General features: G+C 47.0%; 3 protein-coding genes across 3 annotated transcripts; 2 read left to right on the top strand and 1 right to left on the bottom strand.

Moving 5' to 3' along the window:
• Positions 1 to 18: 18 nt before the first annotated feature.
• On the top strand, positions 19 to 7313 carry dennd6b (DENN/MADD domain containing 6B; the record flags this gene model as incomplete). Its single annotated transcript, XM_084447783.1, has 20 exons — positions 19 to 171; positions 441 to 479; positions 604 to 646; positions 749 to 861; positions 991 to 1071; positions 1220 to 1325; positions 1416 to 1495; positions 1605 to 1667; positions 2173 to 2228; positions 2622 to 2744; positions 2891 to 2986; positions 3195 to 3289; positions 3381 to 3446; positions 3552 to 3616; positions 3802 to 3891; positions 4284 to 4337; positions 4542 to 4651; positions 4783 to 4885; positions 5825 to 5899; positions 6126 to 7313. The coding sequence occupies 20 exons, from the start codon at positions 19 to 21 to the stop codon at positions 6246 to 6248; spliced, it is 1734 nt and encodes a 577-aa protein (XP_084303909.1). The 3' UTR covers positions 6249 to 7313.
• A 347-nt stretch (positions 7314 to 7660) lies between these two features.
• gcc1 (GRIP and coiled-coil domain containing 1) lies at positions 7661 to 11338 on the bottom strand. Its single transcript, XM_084447591.1, has 3 exons — positions 11312 to 11338; positions 9828 to 10999; positions 7661 to 9450 (listed from the first exon to the last, which is right to left on the bottom strand). Exons 2-3 carry the CDS (start codon positions 10935 to 10937, stop codon positions 8122 to 8124), a joined length of 2439 nt encoding a protein of 812 aa, XP_084303717.1. The 5' UTR covers positions 10938 to 10999; positions 11312 to 11338; the 3' UTR covers positions 7661 to 8121.
• Positions 11339 to 11685: 347 nt separating this feature from the next.
• Positions 11686 to 15093, top strand: LOC311317084 (ADP-ribosylation factor 5). Its single transcript, XM_084448090.1, has 6 exons — positions 11686 to 11861; positions 12327 to 12407; positions 13565 to 13674; positions 13911 to 13982; positions 14395 to 14520; positions 14608 to 15093. Exons 1-6 carry the CDS (start codon positions 11795 to 11797, stop codon positions 14692 to 14694), a joined length of 543 nt encoding a protein of 180 aa, XP_084304216.1. The 5' UTR covers positions 11686 to 11794; the 3' UTR covers positions 14695 to 15093.
• The last annotated feature ends 712 nt before the right edge of the window (positions 15094 to 15805 follow it).

A 15805-nucleotide genomic window follows, 5' to 3' on the forward strand; every position in this document is an offset into this window, starting at 1 on the left:
TGGGCCTCTTGAGTCGTGATGGACCCGTTTGACAGCTCAGAATCTCAACAGACTGAGACGGAGAATGCAGCTGAAAATATAGTGTCTCGTTTGCCGTGGGCCCGGTTTTCGTCATGGCTGGAGTGTTTGTGTGTCGTCACCTTCGACCTCGAGCTCGGACAAGCCATTGAGGTACGGCGGCGGCGGCCAGCATCCTTGCTTGAGGAGCAGGTGTTGTTGACAGGCAGTACATGCAGCGCTAGTTAGCAAAGTAATATAGGTAGCTACCGACAATTGCTAGCTAGCTAACTACTGTGTTGTTTTGGATCACAGTGGTGCGCTACAGATTAAACGGCAAGCTCACACATTCACGTGCAGTTTCATAATATGGCTATCTGTGTGCAAATAATATGACATGATAAAATGGCTAACTTGCTAGCTCTTTTCCTTTATGTCTTCAGCTGGTGTATCCCCATGACGTGAAACTCACTGAGAAGGAGGTAAGCAAGTTAAGCAACTGTATCTTGGAATGTTTATCCATGATGAGAATATACCCAAGCCAATCATGAAGTGGCGGTCTTTCGTTTTGTATCGCTTTATAATACGTCTCCCTGTGACTTCCAGAAAACCAGCATTTGCTACCTATCCTTCCCAGATTCTTACTCAGGTGAGCAAATCTGTCACATCCCACCAAATGGCATGCCATCATCAATCAACACAATCAGATATGGCATCATTTGTGGTCTCATGACTTGTGTACATTTCCCAGGATGCCTTGGGGACACCCAGTTCAGCTTCAGGCTACGCCAGTCTGTGGGGCGCAGCGGCTCCTGGTTCGGAGAAGAGGACGCCTACAACAGGGACGCGCCTGTCACACTGCAGGTGAGTTCTCTCCCCCCAGCTCTTAGTGGTGAAGGATCTCTTAATGTCCTGATTTTAGAAAAAAAACTACCACTTTGGTGCCAATTTGATTGTGCTCCATCTTCCTCTCTCATTCCCTGTACCCCACAGAGAGAGCTGGCCCATTTTTACGGTTATGTGTATTTCCGGCAAGTCAAGGACGTCTCTGTCAAGAGAGGCTATTTTCAGAAGGTGAGATTTCATGCCTCTGCTTGCAATTCGAGATGCTCATGTTACAGGTTTGTAATCACAAGAGCTGCAATGTATTCATTTATGGTTTCTTTCTCTTTCTCCCTCTCTCTATTACTCTCACACACTTTTGTCCCCTCCCTGGCTCAAGTCGCTTGTCCTGGTGTCCAGACTACCCTATGTCCACCTGTTCCAAACTCTACTGCAGAACATAGCCCCAGAGTACTTTGATAAGTTAGAGCCTTGCCTTGAAGCAGGTGAGTAGAGAGTTTTCCATAGTCTTGTTAGCGGTTCTCAGATTTTGGATGTCTATGTTAAAGTCCCTTCCTGTTTCCCTTGTCCTGCAGTGTGTAACGAGATCGACCAATGGCCCTCTCCGGTGCCAGGGCTCACACTCAGCCTACCAGTGATGGGTCTGGTTTTGCAGGTAAGGGTCATGGCCACTGTTCAGAACAACAACAGAAAGGGTACCAACCAAGGCTTTTGGGTGTAAATGTGAGCTCTGTCAGTGAAGTAGACCTATGAACTATTTTCAGGGCCGGATCCCCTCGAAGAATGACAAACCAGGAGGAAGCCCAGTGAAGCAGTCCCAGAAGGAGGTGTGTTACATACGACTGGTGAATAGAATAGAATAGAATGCTTAATTTGCCATATATAACCGGTACAGGTACATTGGAATTCTTGTCATTGTTTGCCCTTACAGTAACTTATAGTATCAGCACTAGTCAATTCCTCATTCCAGTCCTACTGTAGGTACGTAGTTAGACATTTAAAGATTCCCAAACAGACAATTTACTAACTGTAGTTTAGCAGTCTATCAATTCTAGCAATATGATCGGCATCTACATATCCCGTCCTATCATGGGAGACTGTCCTTGATATAGGCAGTGCAGTTAAATAACATTCAAGTATACAGTTGTACAGTTAGTAGTTTTGTCTGTTGTATAGGCAAGAGGCAATTGTTATTGTCTATCGTATAGGCAAGGAGTTCAAGTGTTGTCAGGTGTTGGTTCAAGTGATCGGGTGTACAGTAGTACAGAGTCAATTCAGTTATGATTTTAACCACTGGAGGACAAAAATACGTCTTTTTTCCATTTTGCCCAGAATGTTCTACCAGCCCCTATGATGCTGCCCACTATACACGAGCTGGACCTGTTCAAGTAAATCTCTACTTCATGTTGACAGTTGTGTGGTGTGTGAGTGGGTGCAATTGCCATTGACTTTTTAATCTATCGCAATCTCCATGACTACGGATAAAAGCGTCTGTTAAAAGATTTATGTAGGGAAGAATTTTTACAGCTCACCTATTTCGGCCCCTGGGTGAACTGTTTTTTTTTGCTTCCCTCTGGAAAATCTAGAAATAGGAGCTACGGTATGTCCATCCCCCCCAGACCTGCTGTCTGTAAAGCGCATTGTGTTGCCTCTGTGCACAGTATGAAATGCACTATAAATATAAAATTAGATTTGATGTAATTATTGGAAGATACAGTATGTGTTACTGTTCAGTGAGAGCAGAATCAGATCAGCAAGTGAACGACCTTTGACCTAACCAGGTGTTTCCAGTCGGTGCTGATCCACCTGCACATGCTCTGGGAGCTCATGTTGCTCGGCGAGCCTGTGGTCGTCATGGCGCCATCTCCGACCGTCTCCTCGGAAACCGTGCTGGCCTTAGTAAAGTACGTAAGACCATCAATGAAACGGCGCTTGTGTTATGCAGTGACACTTCAACGGCTAAAAGAGCTTCATATTAGTTCCTAATTGAGTGGAATGCAGTAAGTGTTTTGAAGAATGTTTCGGGTTTCCCTCTCCTCTCTTTCTCCAGCTCGATCGCTCCGCTGAGGTACTGCTGTGACTACAGGCCCTACTTTACCATCCACGACAGTGAGTTCAAGGAGTACACCACCAGGACACAGGCACCGTGAGTGGAGGTTACCCTGGAGTACAGTCGGCATGCTGAATCTGCTCTTCCCGGAGGTGCATCCTGGGCTCGTTTCCCCTCTCCCTTTTTCATTCTCTCTTTCTCTCTCTTTCTCTCTCTCTCTCTCTCTCTCTCTCTCTCTCTCTACCTCTACCCTTCTCTCTCCCTCTCTGTCTCCCCCTCCCCCTGCCTCTCATCTGTTCTATAGGCCCAATGTAATCCTGGGTGTCACCAATCCATTTTTTATCAAGACCTTCCAATCCTGGCCCCACATTGTCCGTATTGGAGAACTCAAGATGTCTGGTGAGATACGTTTTGGGATAACCTTTTTGCCTCTTGTGCATATACAAAACTGACCTTTATGAAGGATCTGATCTACCCACTCTCTTTTTAGGGGATCTGCCTAAGCAGGTGAAGGTGAAAAAACTGGTTAAGCTGAAAACACTGGACACCAAGCCGGGTAAAATTGAGACTATGAAAGATTACATGTTGTCTCTTTTGCCACGATCCAGTTCACTCCTCCTCGCAATAACATAATTCTGAGTAAAATCCTCCCTACCCTCAGGCATCTACACGGCATACAAAACCTTCCTTCACAAAGACAAGGCCCTCATCAAAAGACTCCTGAAGGTTAGTAGACTAGACCACTTCACTGACTAGTGTTGCTGCCCGCACTGCCACACAGTTTATTACACTTCACAGTTTATTAGCTTCTATGTCCTACTTTGTCTTACGTTTTCTCACTACATTATCATTTTTAGTGTATCTCTCTCTGTTTCCCGCCATTCCCCCTCCCGCTCTCTTTCTGGCTGTAGGGAATCCAGAGGAAGAGGCCATCGGAGGCACAGAGCGCCATCTTGAGGAGACATCTGCTAGAACTCACCCAGAGCTTCATCATCCCACTGGTGAGACTGCTATGCAGGCCCTTCCTGTGCCCTAGCTCGCAGCCTACTTTCCTGTCCACACCAACCACAGCGTCCACTGACAGAATGTCTTCCTGGCCCTACCCTGTACCTCAAGGATCGCTATATATCTACAGTGTCCACCAATTCCTGAATGAACAAGTCTTCTGAACACCTGAGTTGTCTTGTGGACAGGTGCATAGGAGAGAATTGCAACTCACATACATTTAAAAAAGCTCCCACACACTCTTCCGATGAACATCCAAGTATCAAAGCATTGCAGCGATAATAAATATATTTTTTTATGCAAGCCAAGTCCATAGGAGCCTTTTACATTATGTCCTCCGTATCCTACTGCATACCATGCATCTCACCTGTCTCTCCCTTACCCTCAGGAGCGATACCTGGCCAGTCTGATGCCACTACAAAGATCTGTCACTCCCTGGAAGGTGGGTAACAAGAGACCACTACCACAATATTGATTTATTGATTTATTGAACAATGCAAGATTCCTCCAGATGTACTTCTTAACAGTTCCAACAGTGTGGCTGAATATACATACATTTACTTTCTGTATGTGTGTGTGTGTGTGTGTGTGTGTGTTTGTGTGTGTGTGTGTGTGCGTGTGTATGTGACATGCGTGTACCTACCAGACCCCTCCTCAGATCCGACCCTTCAGTCAGGATGAGTTCATCGCCACCTTGGACCATGCTGGCCCCCAGCTCACCTCCGTGCTCAAAGGGGATTGGATGGGCCTGTATAAGTGAGTACACCTGATTGGTCCAGCTGCCAGCTTACCTGTCTTGATTCCTTCCTACAGTAACTGAGGGCATTGACTGATTTTCAATCAAAATGTTATGATCATATATTGGACATTATTGTGTGGTGGTTTAGGAGATTCTTCAGGTCGCCAAACTTTGACGGCTGGTATCGCTTGCGACACAGAGAGATGACCCAGAAACTGGAGTGCATCCACCTGGAGGTCATCTGTGAAGCTGTGAGTTCAGTTCATCCTCCGGATACATACTACTAGATAATAGAACATCCTGTCTTCATGTCCCTCTAATTGGCTCGGAGTTCATCAGTTGAATCAATCAATCAATCAATCAATCAAAGCTTTATAGCGCATTTCATGCACAGAGGCAACACAATGCGCTTCACAGAGAACAAGGGAGGTGGGCATAGGTCCCACCCCTACATATTCCAGAGGGAAGCAAACAAACAGTATCACCCAGGGGCCAGAAAGGTGAGCTGTAAAAATTCTTCCCTGACCCCTCAACGAGACGATCGAGCAAGCTCTTGGAGTATGTTTATCTAACGGCTAAGAACATTTATAGAGCAATAAATTACATTAAATTACATTTTCGGGGCGGCTGTAGCTCAGTTGGTAGAGCGGGTCGTTCAGTGATCGAAGGGTCAGTGGTTCGAATCCCAGCTCCAACTGTCCACATGTCGAAGTGTCCTTGAGCAAGACACCTAACCCCAAATTGCTCCCAATGAGCAGGTTAGCACCTTGCATGGCAGCTACCGCCATTGGTGTGTGAATGGGTGAATGAGAGGCCATTGTAAAGCGCTTTGAGTGCCGCTAAGGTGGAAAAGCGCTATATAAGTGCAGTCCATTTACCATTAAATTACATTTTCAGAGCAAAAAGGGCTAAAAACATCAAAAGGCAAGGAGAGACATGGCAAACACTGGTGTATGTCTGTGTGTGCGTGAGTATGGGTGTGCCTGGGTCCAGGTAGAGGCAGGGGTCGGGGGTAGGGTGGGGGTAGGAAAAGGATACGGACCCGGGTTAGGGTTAGGGTGAGGGGAAGGGGGACTGGGCCCAGGTCCAGGCCTAAAGCCGGGAGTGGACTGGTGTATGTCTGTGTACGTGTGTGTGTGTTAACTAAATGTACAGAATATTGAATATTGTCTTTGATCTGCTTCACCCAGGACTTGCTGGATTGGACCAGAGACAAGTCAGAAGTGGAGATCGTGGACCTGGTTCTGAAACTGAGAGAGAAGCTGGTCAGTAAACCCACACAACTTCCTCTAAAATTACACTGCCTGCTAGATATGATATGGTGGCTATAATGTTTGCTGTAGTTCATTTCCTGATTGCAAAGTTGCTATGCATATCCTCTAATTTGATCATAATGGACAGTAGAGAATTATAGAATTTGGTCCAGTGGAGTGTTGTTGATAGACTGGTCTAGATTGTACTAAATGAGGTTCTTGTAACTGTCTCCTCCAGGTGAAGGCTGGTAGGCAGCAGCTCCCAGTGAAAGAGGGGGTCCTGATGAAACTAGAAGGCTACATTCAGACTGTCATCAGCTCTCTACCAGAGGACCTGCAGACTGTACTACACAGGCACTGACACACACACAAACAAACAACGCACATACAAACACGCATATAAAGTACACTAACACTCCTGGTAAACATTCTGTTTTTAGTCTTTTCTAAACAACGCTATAAAATGTATCGTCATCGCCCAAAATACTATCCCTGAAGAGTAAGATGTAAGATAGAATGTAGCACAATAGACTATAGACCTTGAGGCCAGCTGAGATTTATATAAAATTACCCCCCTGCTAAGCTGCTATCAGGTCAATTTAGGGAGACTGAATTGTGCACCTGTGGACACTGGACATTAGCATTTCTACTGTAATCCAATTTCCTCACTAATTGTTTTTTTATTTAACGTTTATGCAGGTGAGTATTGAGTACTATATGCAAATCTTATCGTGTGGCAAAGTCAATCTGTGACGATCTGAGAAGACGGAGAGATTAGGCAGTACCTGCCTAATCATTAAAAACCATTGTGGCAGGCCCACTACACAGGGCATAAGCCACTGCTCTCATTATGCTCTTTACTCACCACAACACTGCTGTAAGCAGAGTAAGCACGAATGCTTGCAGTAATGTTTTGTACTGTGACATTTTGAATTGATTTTGTTTTTTGCCAAGTGACAAACTCAACTCAGCCAAATGTATTCACTTCAGAGATTCTACAATACTGGAATCTAAAGGCAAATGTTTGGATGAACAGGATGAATGTGTCTAGTAATTTAAATGTCATTTTATTGGCAACATTGGTCTACTAAAGGATGCGTTATATTGTGAGGTCACATTTTAAGTATTCATTAACCTCAAGGGTACAATAACTTCACCAGCCCATCGGCCCGGTACAAAAAGTATGTTGATTGTGCAGGCTGTTTTAGCACACTGGATGATATTGTCTAACTTCTAGCCAAAACTACGTCACTATTAGACATTGATCCATCACCTAACTTTTTCCCCAAAACTGACCACTCATTACACTGCAGGATACCAGTGAATGTAAACACACTTGACCTCATACTCCCTTGAGTCTCCTACGTTTTTCCTTCTAATTCTGTTTGCAAATGTTACTTGTAAATAGATTATTTCAGAGGTTTCATACCGGCGGTATTGTTTTTGTTGTATTTTTCAGTATAGCTGATATGTATGCTTTTTGTTTCCAAGAGTTTTTATGGTTTCTGTTTATGTAAAGACATTTTACATGTTTAAATCAATGGTGTCAAGGAAAGTGTGGCCAATAAAAGTTGTAAACATAACTGTACATGTATAACATTTGTTATTGACTTCACAAAGGGTATAGTGCTACATTAAATGAGATAGGCGTGTTTTCAGTGAAGAAAAATAGTTTTATTTTGAAGGGAATCAAAAATATAAATTTCGATGACATTGTATTATCCACAAAATGTATCTATTCCTTCTAGAAAAGGAGTTAACCACAAAGTACTGTTATCATAACCATTACAATGATGTACAAGGATTGAAGCTACAGTTGCACTCAATACCATTATAACCCTCCAATACATAAATTATTTTCAGCAAGAGAGGTAAGTAGTAGCAGAGATATCAAATCAGAGGATTACTGTACATTTAAGAGGTTGGCTGAAGTGGTAACCGGATATGGCATGCTTTAGGACAGGCACAGGTTCTTCATCCTGTGGCTGTCAAATTCCTGACATTTTTTATTGAATTTATTTTAAAAGTTCACAGGATGACATTTTACAAAGAGTTAAGACCTGCAAGTATTCAGGGAAAGTACATTAGTATTAGTGTCAATGCTCCAAACAGCACATCAAAATAAATAGACTCCAGTGAAGCAAACAAAACAACGCAACACACTCCGTCTTGAGGAATGTTGCTAATAATGACTGCGAATAATGAGGAATAAGCAGACCTGTCGGCAGCGTTCTCTACCTCTTCCCTGCCACGGTCCACCATGACTGGCCCTGCAGTTTGATCACCGCCTGCTTCTCCTGGGGGCTGAAGTGCAGGATGGTCAGGATGGCCGTGAGCGTCTGCTGGCGCCCGCTGGTGTCCTGGAGCGTGAGGAACTTGTAGATGACGTTCTTCAGGTACTCCAGGTTGGCCCCTTCCCTGCCCTGGTCCCTGAGTAGTTTGTCCAGCTGGACCCGCAGCTCCGCCACCTCTTCGTCGTGGCGCTCCCCGTTGGCGACCAGCTTCCCCTGCAGCTGGTGCAGGTCATCCTCCAGGCTGTGCTTGTGCCGGCGGAGGGCGCCCACCTCCACCTCCTTGCGGGCCAGCTGCTCGACGTACAGCAGCAGGGTGGGCTCGTTCGGCCCTCCCAGCCTCAGCGCCTGCGCGACAATGTCGCTCTCCTCCTCCTCAGCCGGGTTGTCCACGTCGCCGTCGGCCGCCGCTCTCGAGTCGTCCGGCTCTGCCCCCCCGCGGCCCCGGTGCGCGGCGAGGCCGACGGCTCGCAGCCTCTCCAGCTCCTGGTCCTTCTCGGCCAGCAGGGCCATGGTGCGGTCCCTCTGCCGGTGAAGCTCGCCCTCCAGCTGGACGAGGCTCTCCCTGTGCTGGGCCTCCGCCCTCTCCAGGTCCTGCCGATGGCCCTGCTGCTGGGTGGCCAGGCTCTGCTGGCGCTCCTCCAGGTCACGCCGGTGCTTGGCCTCCGCCTCGTCGCAGTGGATGCGCAGGTTGATGTATTTCTCCTTCAGCTCGGCCAGCTGGTCGCGGGCGTCCTCCAGCTCCTTGGCCTGGCTGCCGTCCTTGGCGTTCTTGTTCTTCAGCACCACCTGCGCCCTCACCTTGTAGCGTTCGAACTCCTCCTTCAGCTGACGCAGCTCATGCTGGTAGTAGAGCGCCGACGCCTTCTCCCCGTCCGAGGACTCGCCGCCGCCCGTCCCCCGCTCGCCCTCCGTCCGGCCCAGCTTCTCGATGTCCAGCGCGTGCTCGGGGCTCCTCTGCACGGCCAGCAGCAGCAGCCGCTTGACCTTCTCCAGCCGCTCCTTCAGGACGTTCACGTCCAGGTTGGCCTCGTCCATGCTGAGGTCGGAGGGGGAGCCCCTGTTGGAGGCCGCGATGGCCAGGGTCTTGTTCTCCGTGTCCAGCTGGAGGATGCGCTCCCTCAGCCTGTGCGCCGCCTGCTGGTCCCTTTGCCTGGCCTTCTCGCAGGCCCCCAGCAGCTCCGAGAGCTCCGACACTCGCTCTTCCAGGCTGGCCACCCGGCCCTCTTCTGCCTGAGCCAGCTCTCGCACACACTCCTCCGCCTGGGTCACCTACAGAGGGGACAAGCAATGCAGAGCGATGAGACTAGGGCTGCAAAATTCCGGGAATATTCACAAAATTCCTGGGAATTAACTTATTAACTTATTAATAAACTGGAAATTTAAGGGAATAAATTCTGTTTTCCATTGTTTTCTTGTTAATTCTCATTCATTCCGCTGGGAGGTTTGTGAATATTCCCTGAATTTTGCAACCCTAGATGAGACAGATTTCCTGTTGTATTCATATCACTGTGGCACAGAATTGCCATCACCTGCTCTCATACTGTTAGTGTGATTAAGTTGCAGTAGAGAACATTACATACAGTCTTTTAGCATACGCTTTTATCCATAGCGAGAGAAGATTTCAGGTGTTGTCTGGGTGACCCTACCTTTTTGATCTCCTGCTGTAGCTGCTGTTGGAAGTGTCTTTTCAACTCTGCTATCTCCCGCTCCTGCTCCTCAATCCGCGGGTCCGGTTTGCTCTTCTCTGCCTCCGCCGCATGCAGTCTCCTCCTCATCTCCTCCCGCTCCTGGATCACCTCCTTCAGCCTGGCCTCGTAATCTAGCCCCCGGTCCGCGGCCTGCGTGGTCTCCAGCAGAGCCTCCCTGGCGTCCTCCAGCCTCAGCTCGGCGTCCTGCCTCTGGCCTCTCTCCTCCTGGAGGAGCTTCTGGAGCTCGCGGAGCATGAGGACGTGGTCGCTCTGCTCCTGCTCCCTCTCGTGCTGCTGGGTGATGACCCGGGCCTTGCTCTCGGCCAGGAGCCCCTGCAGGGCCTGGACCTCGGCCTCGTGCTGCCTCCTGGCCTCCTCCAGCCTCCCCTGCAGCTCCTCAAACTCCTGCTTCATCTTCCGCTTATCGGCCTGGAAGGAGGCCTCCATCCTGGACTTCTCCTGAGTGACCGTGGCCAGGGAGCTGGTGAGGGTGGTCAGCTGGGTCTTCAGCTGCAGGACTCGCCGGTCGACCTCCACACTGGTGGTGGATGGGGCTGCTGGTTGCTGCTGCTGCTGCTCAGAGATCCCACTGCTGCTGGAGCTGATGCCACTCTCCGACCCACTGGCCTCCTCAGACCTTGGGGACGATGAGGGGCCCCTGGCCCCCACCTCTCTTCCGGGGCCGCCCTGCTCCTCCTCGGCCTGGTCGCCCTTGGTGCTCGCGCTGGTGACGCTGGTGGCTGTGTCGGCAGACGCAGAAGTGTCCACACTGTCTTCGCTGTGCAGGGAGGAGTGGTCGTCTGGGAGGTCGGGGGGCCCGGGGTGCTGGGAGTCAGCGCCAAGGGGACCGTCGTCGCCACGCTGGCTGAAGTCAACCTCCTGGGACAGAGTCAGCACCTTCAGACTGGCCTCCAGAGCCTCCTTCTCCTTCAATAGGCTCTTATATGCCCTGACTACATCCTTGAAGCGGGTTTGGTACTGGATAAGCTGATTCTTCTGGGCCTCTATGGTGTCCAGTAGCTCTTTCTTACTGGGGCCACCCCCAAAGCTCATCCCAAACTTATCCATGGCTTGGGCGGATGTAGGTCTATTTTGATTCCTGTTGCTTGACGTTCAGCTTGGATCCATGCCTTCATCGTGCCATCACATACACAGAGTAACATGTATGAGTTATAATGATACAATGACATATATAAATGATGACTGTAATAGTGTTGAGCCCCTGCTCAGTTGTGAACTAGCATTAGTGGCTAGCCTAGCAAGCTAAAAAAAACAAACAAATCAACTGTCTACCCAGCAACATGCAGGCCTGACCCCATCTACCTCTCTTTCCGTCAGCTTGTGATGAACAATGAGAGGTCATCTGTCGCTGACGGTTATCATTTCGAAATATTATAATTACTATGACAATCAGCAATCGCTCATAGTTAACACGTTCTCACCTTTGGAATACGTGTCAGCGACCGGGTTGCAACAGCGTCCCAAGCCAAGCCAAGCTACTTCCTTCCCATTGAAGCGTTTTTGTATAAATAAAGTTGAAAGTGTACCATACGCGGTCTGCAAATGCGGCCATTTTGTGAAGGTCTAAATGGGTTCTCGTTTTCAAAATAACTTTCATTAACTGTTTGTCCTGAACAAATTCAATGTCGTTTTTTTTGATACAGTATTTAAATGATATACAAGCTGTTCAAACGTTAAAAGATTCCCAGCAACGCCGTAATTTAGTGCAAACATGACAGGAGTTTTTGTGAATAAAGTTATGTTTGAAGGCTGACGTCATTTATTCCGCGTTGGCCTGGACGTGGCATCTCACAGAAGACAGCAAAAGAGCTGCACCCACTCCCTGTCCGGTACCTGAACGTTACATTTAGCTTTTTTGATATCGTTTTCTACATCACGGTCGTCAAGTAGGGCTCTTTCGCAACATGGGGCTGACAATTTCGTCGATATTTTCCAGACTTTTCGGCAAGAAACAGATGAGGATACTTATGGGTGAGCCTTTGCTAAGAGAACCAGCGAGCTATTAGCTGGAAAGCTAGCTAGTGCTAGCTAGTTTTTAATCAGTGTAAGGCGGTTGCCACATCAGACATACTTTGCTGTTGAGTGATAATGGTGATAATATCCCTGCCGGCCTGTAATGCCAAAGTGTGCTGTGTAACGTTAGCAAGTAAGCTATGAAACTTGTAACTAGCTAGATATGCCTAGCAGGCTTTCAGCCATGCTAACGTTAACTAGCTAGCTAAACATTGGCACAACTATCCCAGCCGGCAACTTGCTAGCGATTGTCCAACAGGTGTTTGGCTGTTTTGTGAAGATAGTGTGACCATAAGCTTATCACTAAGGGTTTCTCCAAGGTTTGCCGATGGTCTAACGTACAATAAGTATATGTGGAATTCACCATAACATATATGTATATAAAAATGTAATAGATTGTGACTTTGACTTTATTCTGTGCAGTTGGTTTGGATGCGGCTGGAAAGACAACTATCCTCTACAAACTGAAGCTGGGCGAAATTGTTACCACTATTCCAACCATCGGTAAGATCCTTAATCCTGATACCAGTCACTACCCTGTATAGATGACAGTCTGTCTATGGGGACATACATCTCACTCATTATGCTCAAAAAGAAAACATGGGCCCTTGTCTCAGCTCCTGGAAGACTATCTTTGCAAACCTCTGCTCAGTAGTAATACAATTTTTTCTTAAGAGGAAGGGTTGCTGCCCTGAATTGTAGTCAATGGAAGATGATTATGATGTTGCAGGGACTGCCTTTTGTCATTGTGACCTGTGATAAGTGACATGATGGCTATAAGGGTTGGCCAACCTTTGACCTGTGTCACCATGGTAATAGTCTGAATCACACGATGTAGGTTTTTGAAATAAGCCTGCCATTTGTAGTCGGCGCCAGTCATTCAATCCAGACTCCTCCTCTTTACCCCCTCATCCTGGGCTTAGCGCCGCACAAGACAATTTTGAATGGTTTAAAGAACCCCCCCCCCCCCCTATATTCCAGAGCGATAATGGCTTCAACCAGACCTTTCTCGGCACAGCACTAAAACAGTGTGGAGATAGGTCTGGCTCTGCGAGACTACCATGGCAATAACACTTAAATCAAGCATGCATGCCAGAGGTCATCATTTAGGTTTTCAACTAGACTATTCACTAATGTACAATTCCATCTGAGACTCTTTCTTTCAACCGGCTGTGATGGTGTAGAATGGCTGGAATTCAGAATGTCTTTTAAGCCTTGTAGCTTGACCGTAGTACTGGTACAAGGAGAACAGTAGAGCAATGCCTTGCCTCCAGGGCTGTTCGGGCTTGTGCTGCGAGGCAGTTCTTTTGACGAAACAGATTGTTTGATAAGTGTCTCGACACCACTAGACAAAACAAAATAAAGAATGGAGGGAAGTAGTGGGCTTTTACCACCAGAGAACAGATGAAGACAAACCTGTGTCAAAGTTTCATCTGCTATTTTCCCTCACAGCTTTGTCTCCATTTTTTATTTATCCAGCCTGTTTTGCCTGTATTGCGCAATGGACTTTGTGTGCGTTCAACATTATTGCTCATATATTGGATCAGGTCTGAATGGCATTAATAGGCTGAGAGACTGGTGTGTATTCTGGTAGTGGTCTGTCAGGTGACTGTTATCTATGTCCTTGCTGATGAGGCATTATCTCCCTTGTCTCTTGGCAGGCTTTAACGTGGAGACGGTTGAGTACAAGAACATCTGCTTCACCGTGTGGGATGTGGGCGGTCAGGACAAGATCCGTCCCCTGTGGAGGCATTACTTCCAGAACACACAGGTACAACGGCAGAGCCCTGACCCCAGTGACATCATCATAGTCATAGGCCTTGGCCATCATACTGTAGCCATTTAAACACTGTTCTCCAGAAAACACTGTTCTCCAGAATCTGTTCAAATACATAAATTTTAAACTAATAGAGACATGCATAAGATGTGTGATGAGGTAAGAAACGGGTGGATTTATAGGACAAGAACAGTAGACAGTTGAATGACCTTTGAATTTTGACCTCCCAGGGCCTAATCTTCGTAGTCGACAGTAATGACCGAGAGAGAGTAGACGAGTCGGCAGAGGAGCTAGCAAAAATGGTAAGTACCTAAATCTCTGTTGAAGTCTCATACTGTTAAAAAGGCTTGCAAGTGACGAACCCTATTTACTAGCTAATCGTTTAGTTTGCCCTTTGGTGTTCTAGAGAAATAATGAGCCTTGTGTGTTGTTGGTGTTCATTCATATGGAAAGGAAATTAATTCAAACTATTTGGTTGACATGGTCAAACAAAGAGCTGCTCAGTAGTGAATAATGGTGGTATTTAAACAGGGATCTGCCTCCCCGCCTTTTTGATTGTAATCGTGCATCTGCATTGGCACATTGCCTTTTGTGGTGTATATGGATTAACACAATCCTTCCTCTTCTCTCTGTCTTAACACCCTTATACTCCATCTTTCTCTCTATTCTCCCCCCCCCCTCTATCTCTCTCTCTCTTTCTCTCTCTCTCTCTAGCTGCAAGAGGATGAGCTGAGAGATGCAGTACTGCTGGTGTTCGCCAACAAACAGGACCTGCCCAACGCAATGGTAGTGAGCGACCTCACAGACAAACTGGGCCTGCAGAGCTTGCGCAGCAGAACTGTGAGTTATTCTCTCTTACACATTAAATAAACAACTTAAGTTTAATGGAAGTTGGTTCATTATGTCTTACTTTCTCTTTCAATACAGTGGCATGTCCAGGCTACCTGTGCTACCCAGGGCACAGGACTTTACGAGGGACTGGACTGGCTATCCAACGAGCTGTCAAATCGCTAGAGGAGAAAGAAAGCACAAGTGCAGGACTGGGGCGAATGAGAGAGCTGAAAATGCGCAGATGGGGGTGGGGGGGGGGCTGTGGGCGGCCGTGAGGTGAGAATTCCATCAGAAGAAATTGTTGGCTTTTTAAATTATCAGTGTGTCTATCTGTTAGAACTTCGAGTATGGACTTTGCGATCAGTTCCTGTTCTGAAACTTTTTTTTCCCCTTCCCCTCATCGTTCTTCACTTTTATTCCGTGTCGTCCCTGCAGATGTTTCTTAGACTGTTTATATATTTCTTTATATCTTTAAACCCCCTTGACAGTAAATTGTTTTAAGTTGCATGTTTTAAAAAGGAAAACAAAAAAACAAAAATAGAATCACATGATGGTTGTGCTGATATTGATTGTTGTGGAATGGGCGGGAGGGCCACTGGATTTGGGTAGGTAGGTAGATGGGTGGGTGCGGGCTAGTTACAGGGAGAACACAGGCCTGTTGTGGTAACAGTGAATGGCGGGGGATGGCGGAGGCTTGGCTTGGGGTATAAGTCCCCTCTGCCCTTCCCCAACAGACTGACTCATTCCAGATAGCTGAACCGGAAGGCCAGTTCCATTCCTGAACAATGTGAAGAGTGCAGGACTTTCAGTTACTTCAAGGGCCATTATGATGCAATAAAATATTTTTTTCTGTTTCTTTTCTCTGTTGAAATGTCTGTTGTCTTGTTCCTGCCTTTAGGGGTTGTAGGACATAATACATATCCATATTATTTGACAGTTATTTCTCTGGACCATTGCTGTTTTTCAGGTTAGTACATTTTAAGGGCAAATGACAAGCTACAGCCAAGGGTCCCACTAATTTCTAGCGTTCTGAGACCATCCTGATCTCTCAGGCTCACATCCTGTTTCTCTACAGACCTGCATAGATGATTTGTGGCGCCCCCCCCCCCAAAAAAAAGAAGTTATTTTAGCCAAAGGCAAATCACCAGTGCCAAAATAAAAATTGAGAATAAAAATAGCAATTCAAATCTTCTCCAAATGTGTTTGATAGGTTGTTCCAAGTGCAGCCCATCCCTCCTCTTCCGTGCATTGTCCATGGTTTGGACCATTAGTAATTAAGACAGGTTATCAGTAT

This window comes from Borostomias antarcticus (genome assembly GCF_949987555.1).
Source record: "Borostomias antarcticus genome assembly, chromosome: 13".
Classification (NCBI taxonomy): Eukaryota; Metazoa; Chordata; class Actinopteri; order Stomiiformes; family Stomiidae; genus Borostomias; species Borostomias antarcticus.

What these genes read in the sequence shown, in the direction of transcription:
- gcc1 (XM_084447591.1), bottom strand. Translation starts at nt 10,937, where the DNA reads ATGGATAAGTTTGGGATGAGCTTTGGGGGTGGCCCCAGTAAGAAAGAG. An exon ending in TACAGCAGGAGATCAAAAAG is followed by an intron (nt 9,451 to 9,827) that starts GTAGGGTCACCC and finishes TCCCCTCTGTAG; the next exon opens with GTGACCCAGGCGGAGGAGTG.
- LOC311317084 (XM_084448090.1), top strand. Translation starts at nt 11,795, where the DNA reads ATGGGGCTGACAATTTCGTCGATATTTTCCAGACTTTTCGGCAAGAAA. An exon ending in TACCACTATTCCAACCATCG is followed by an intron (nt 12,408 to 13,564) that starts GTAAGATCCTTA and finishes GTCTCTTGGCAG; the next exon opens with GCTTTAACGTGGAGACGGTT. An exon ending in AGAGCTTGCGCAGCAGAACT is followed by an intron (nt 14,521 to 14,607) that starts GTGAGTTATTCT and finishes CTTTCAATACAG; the next exon opens with TGGCATGTCCAGGCTACCTG.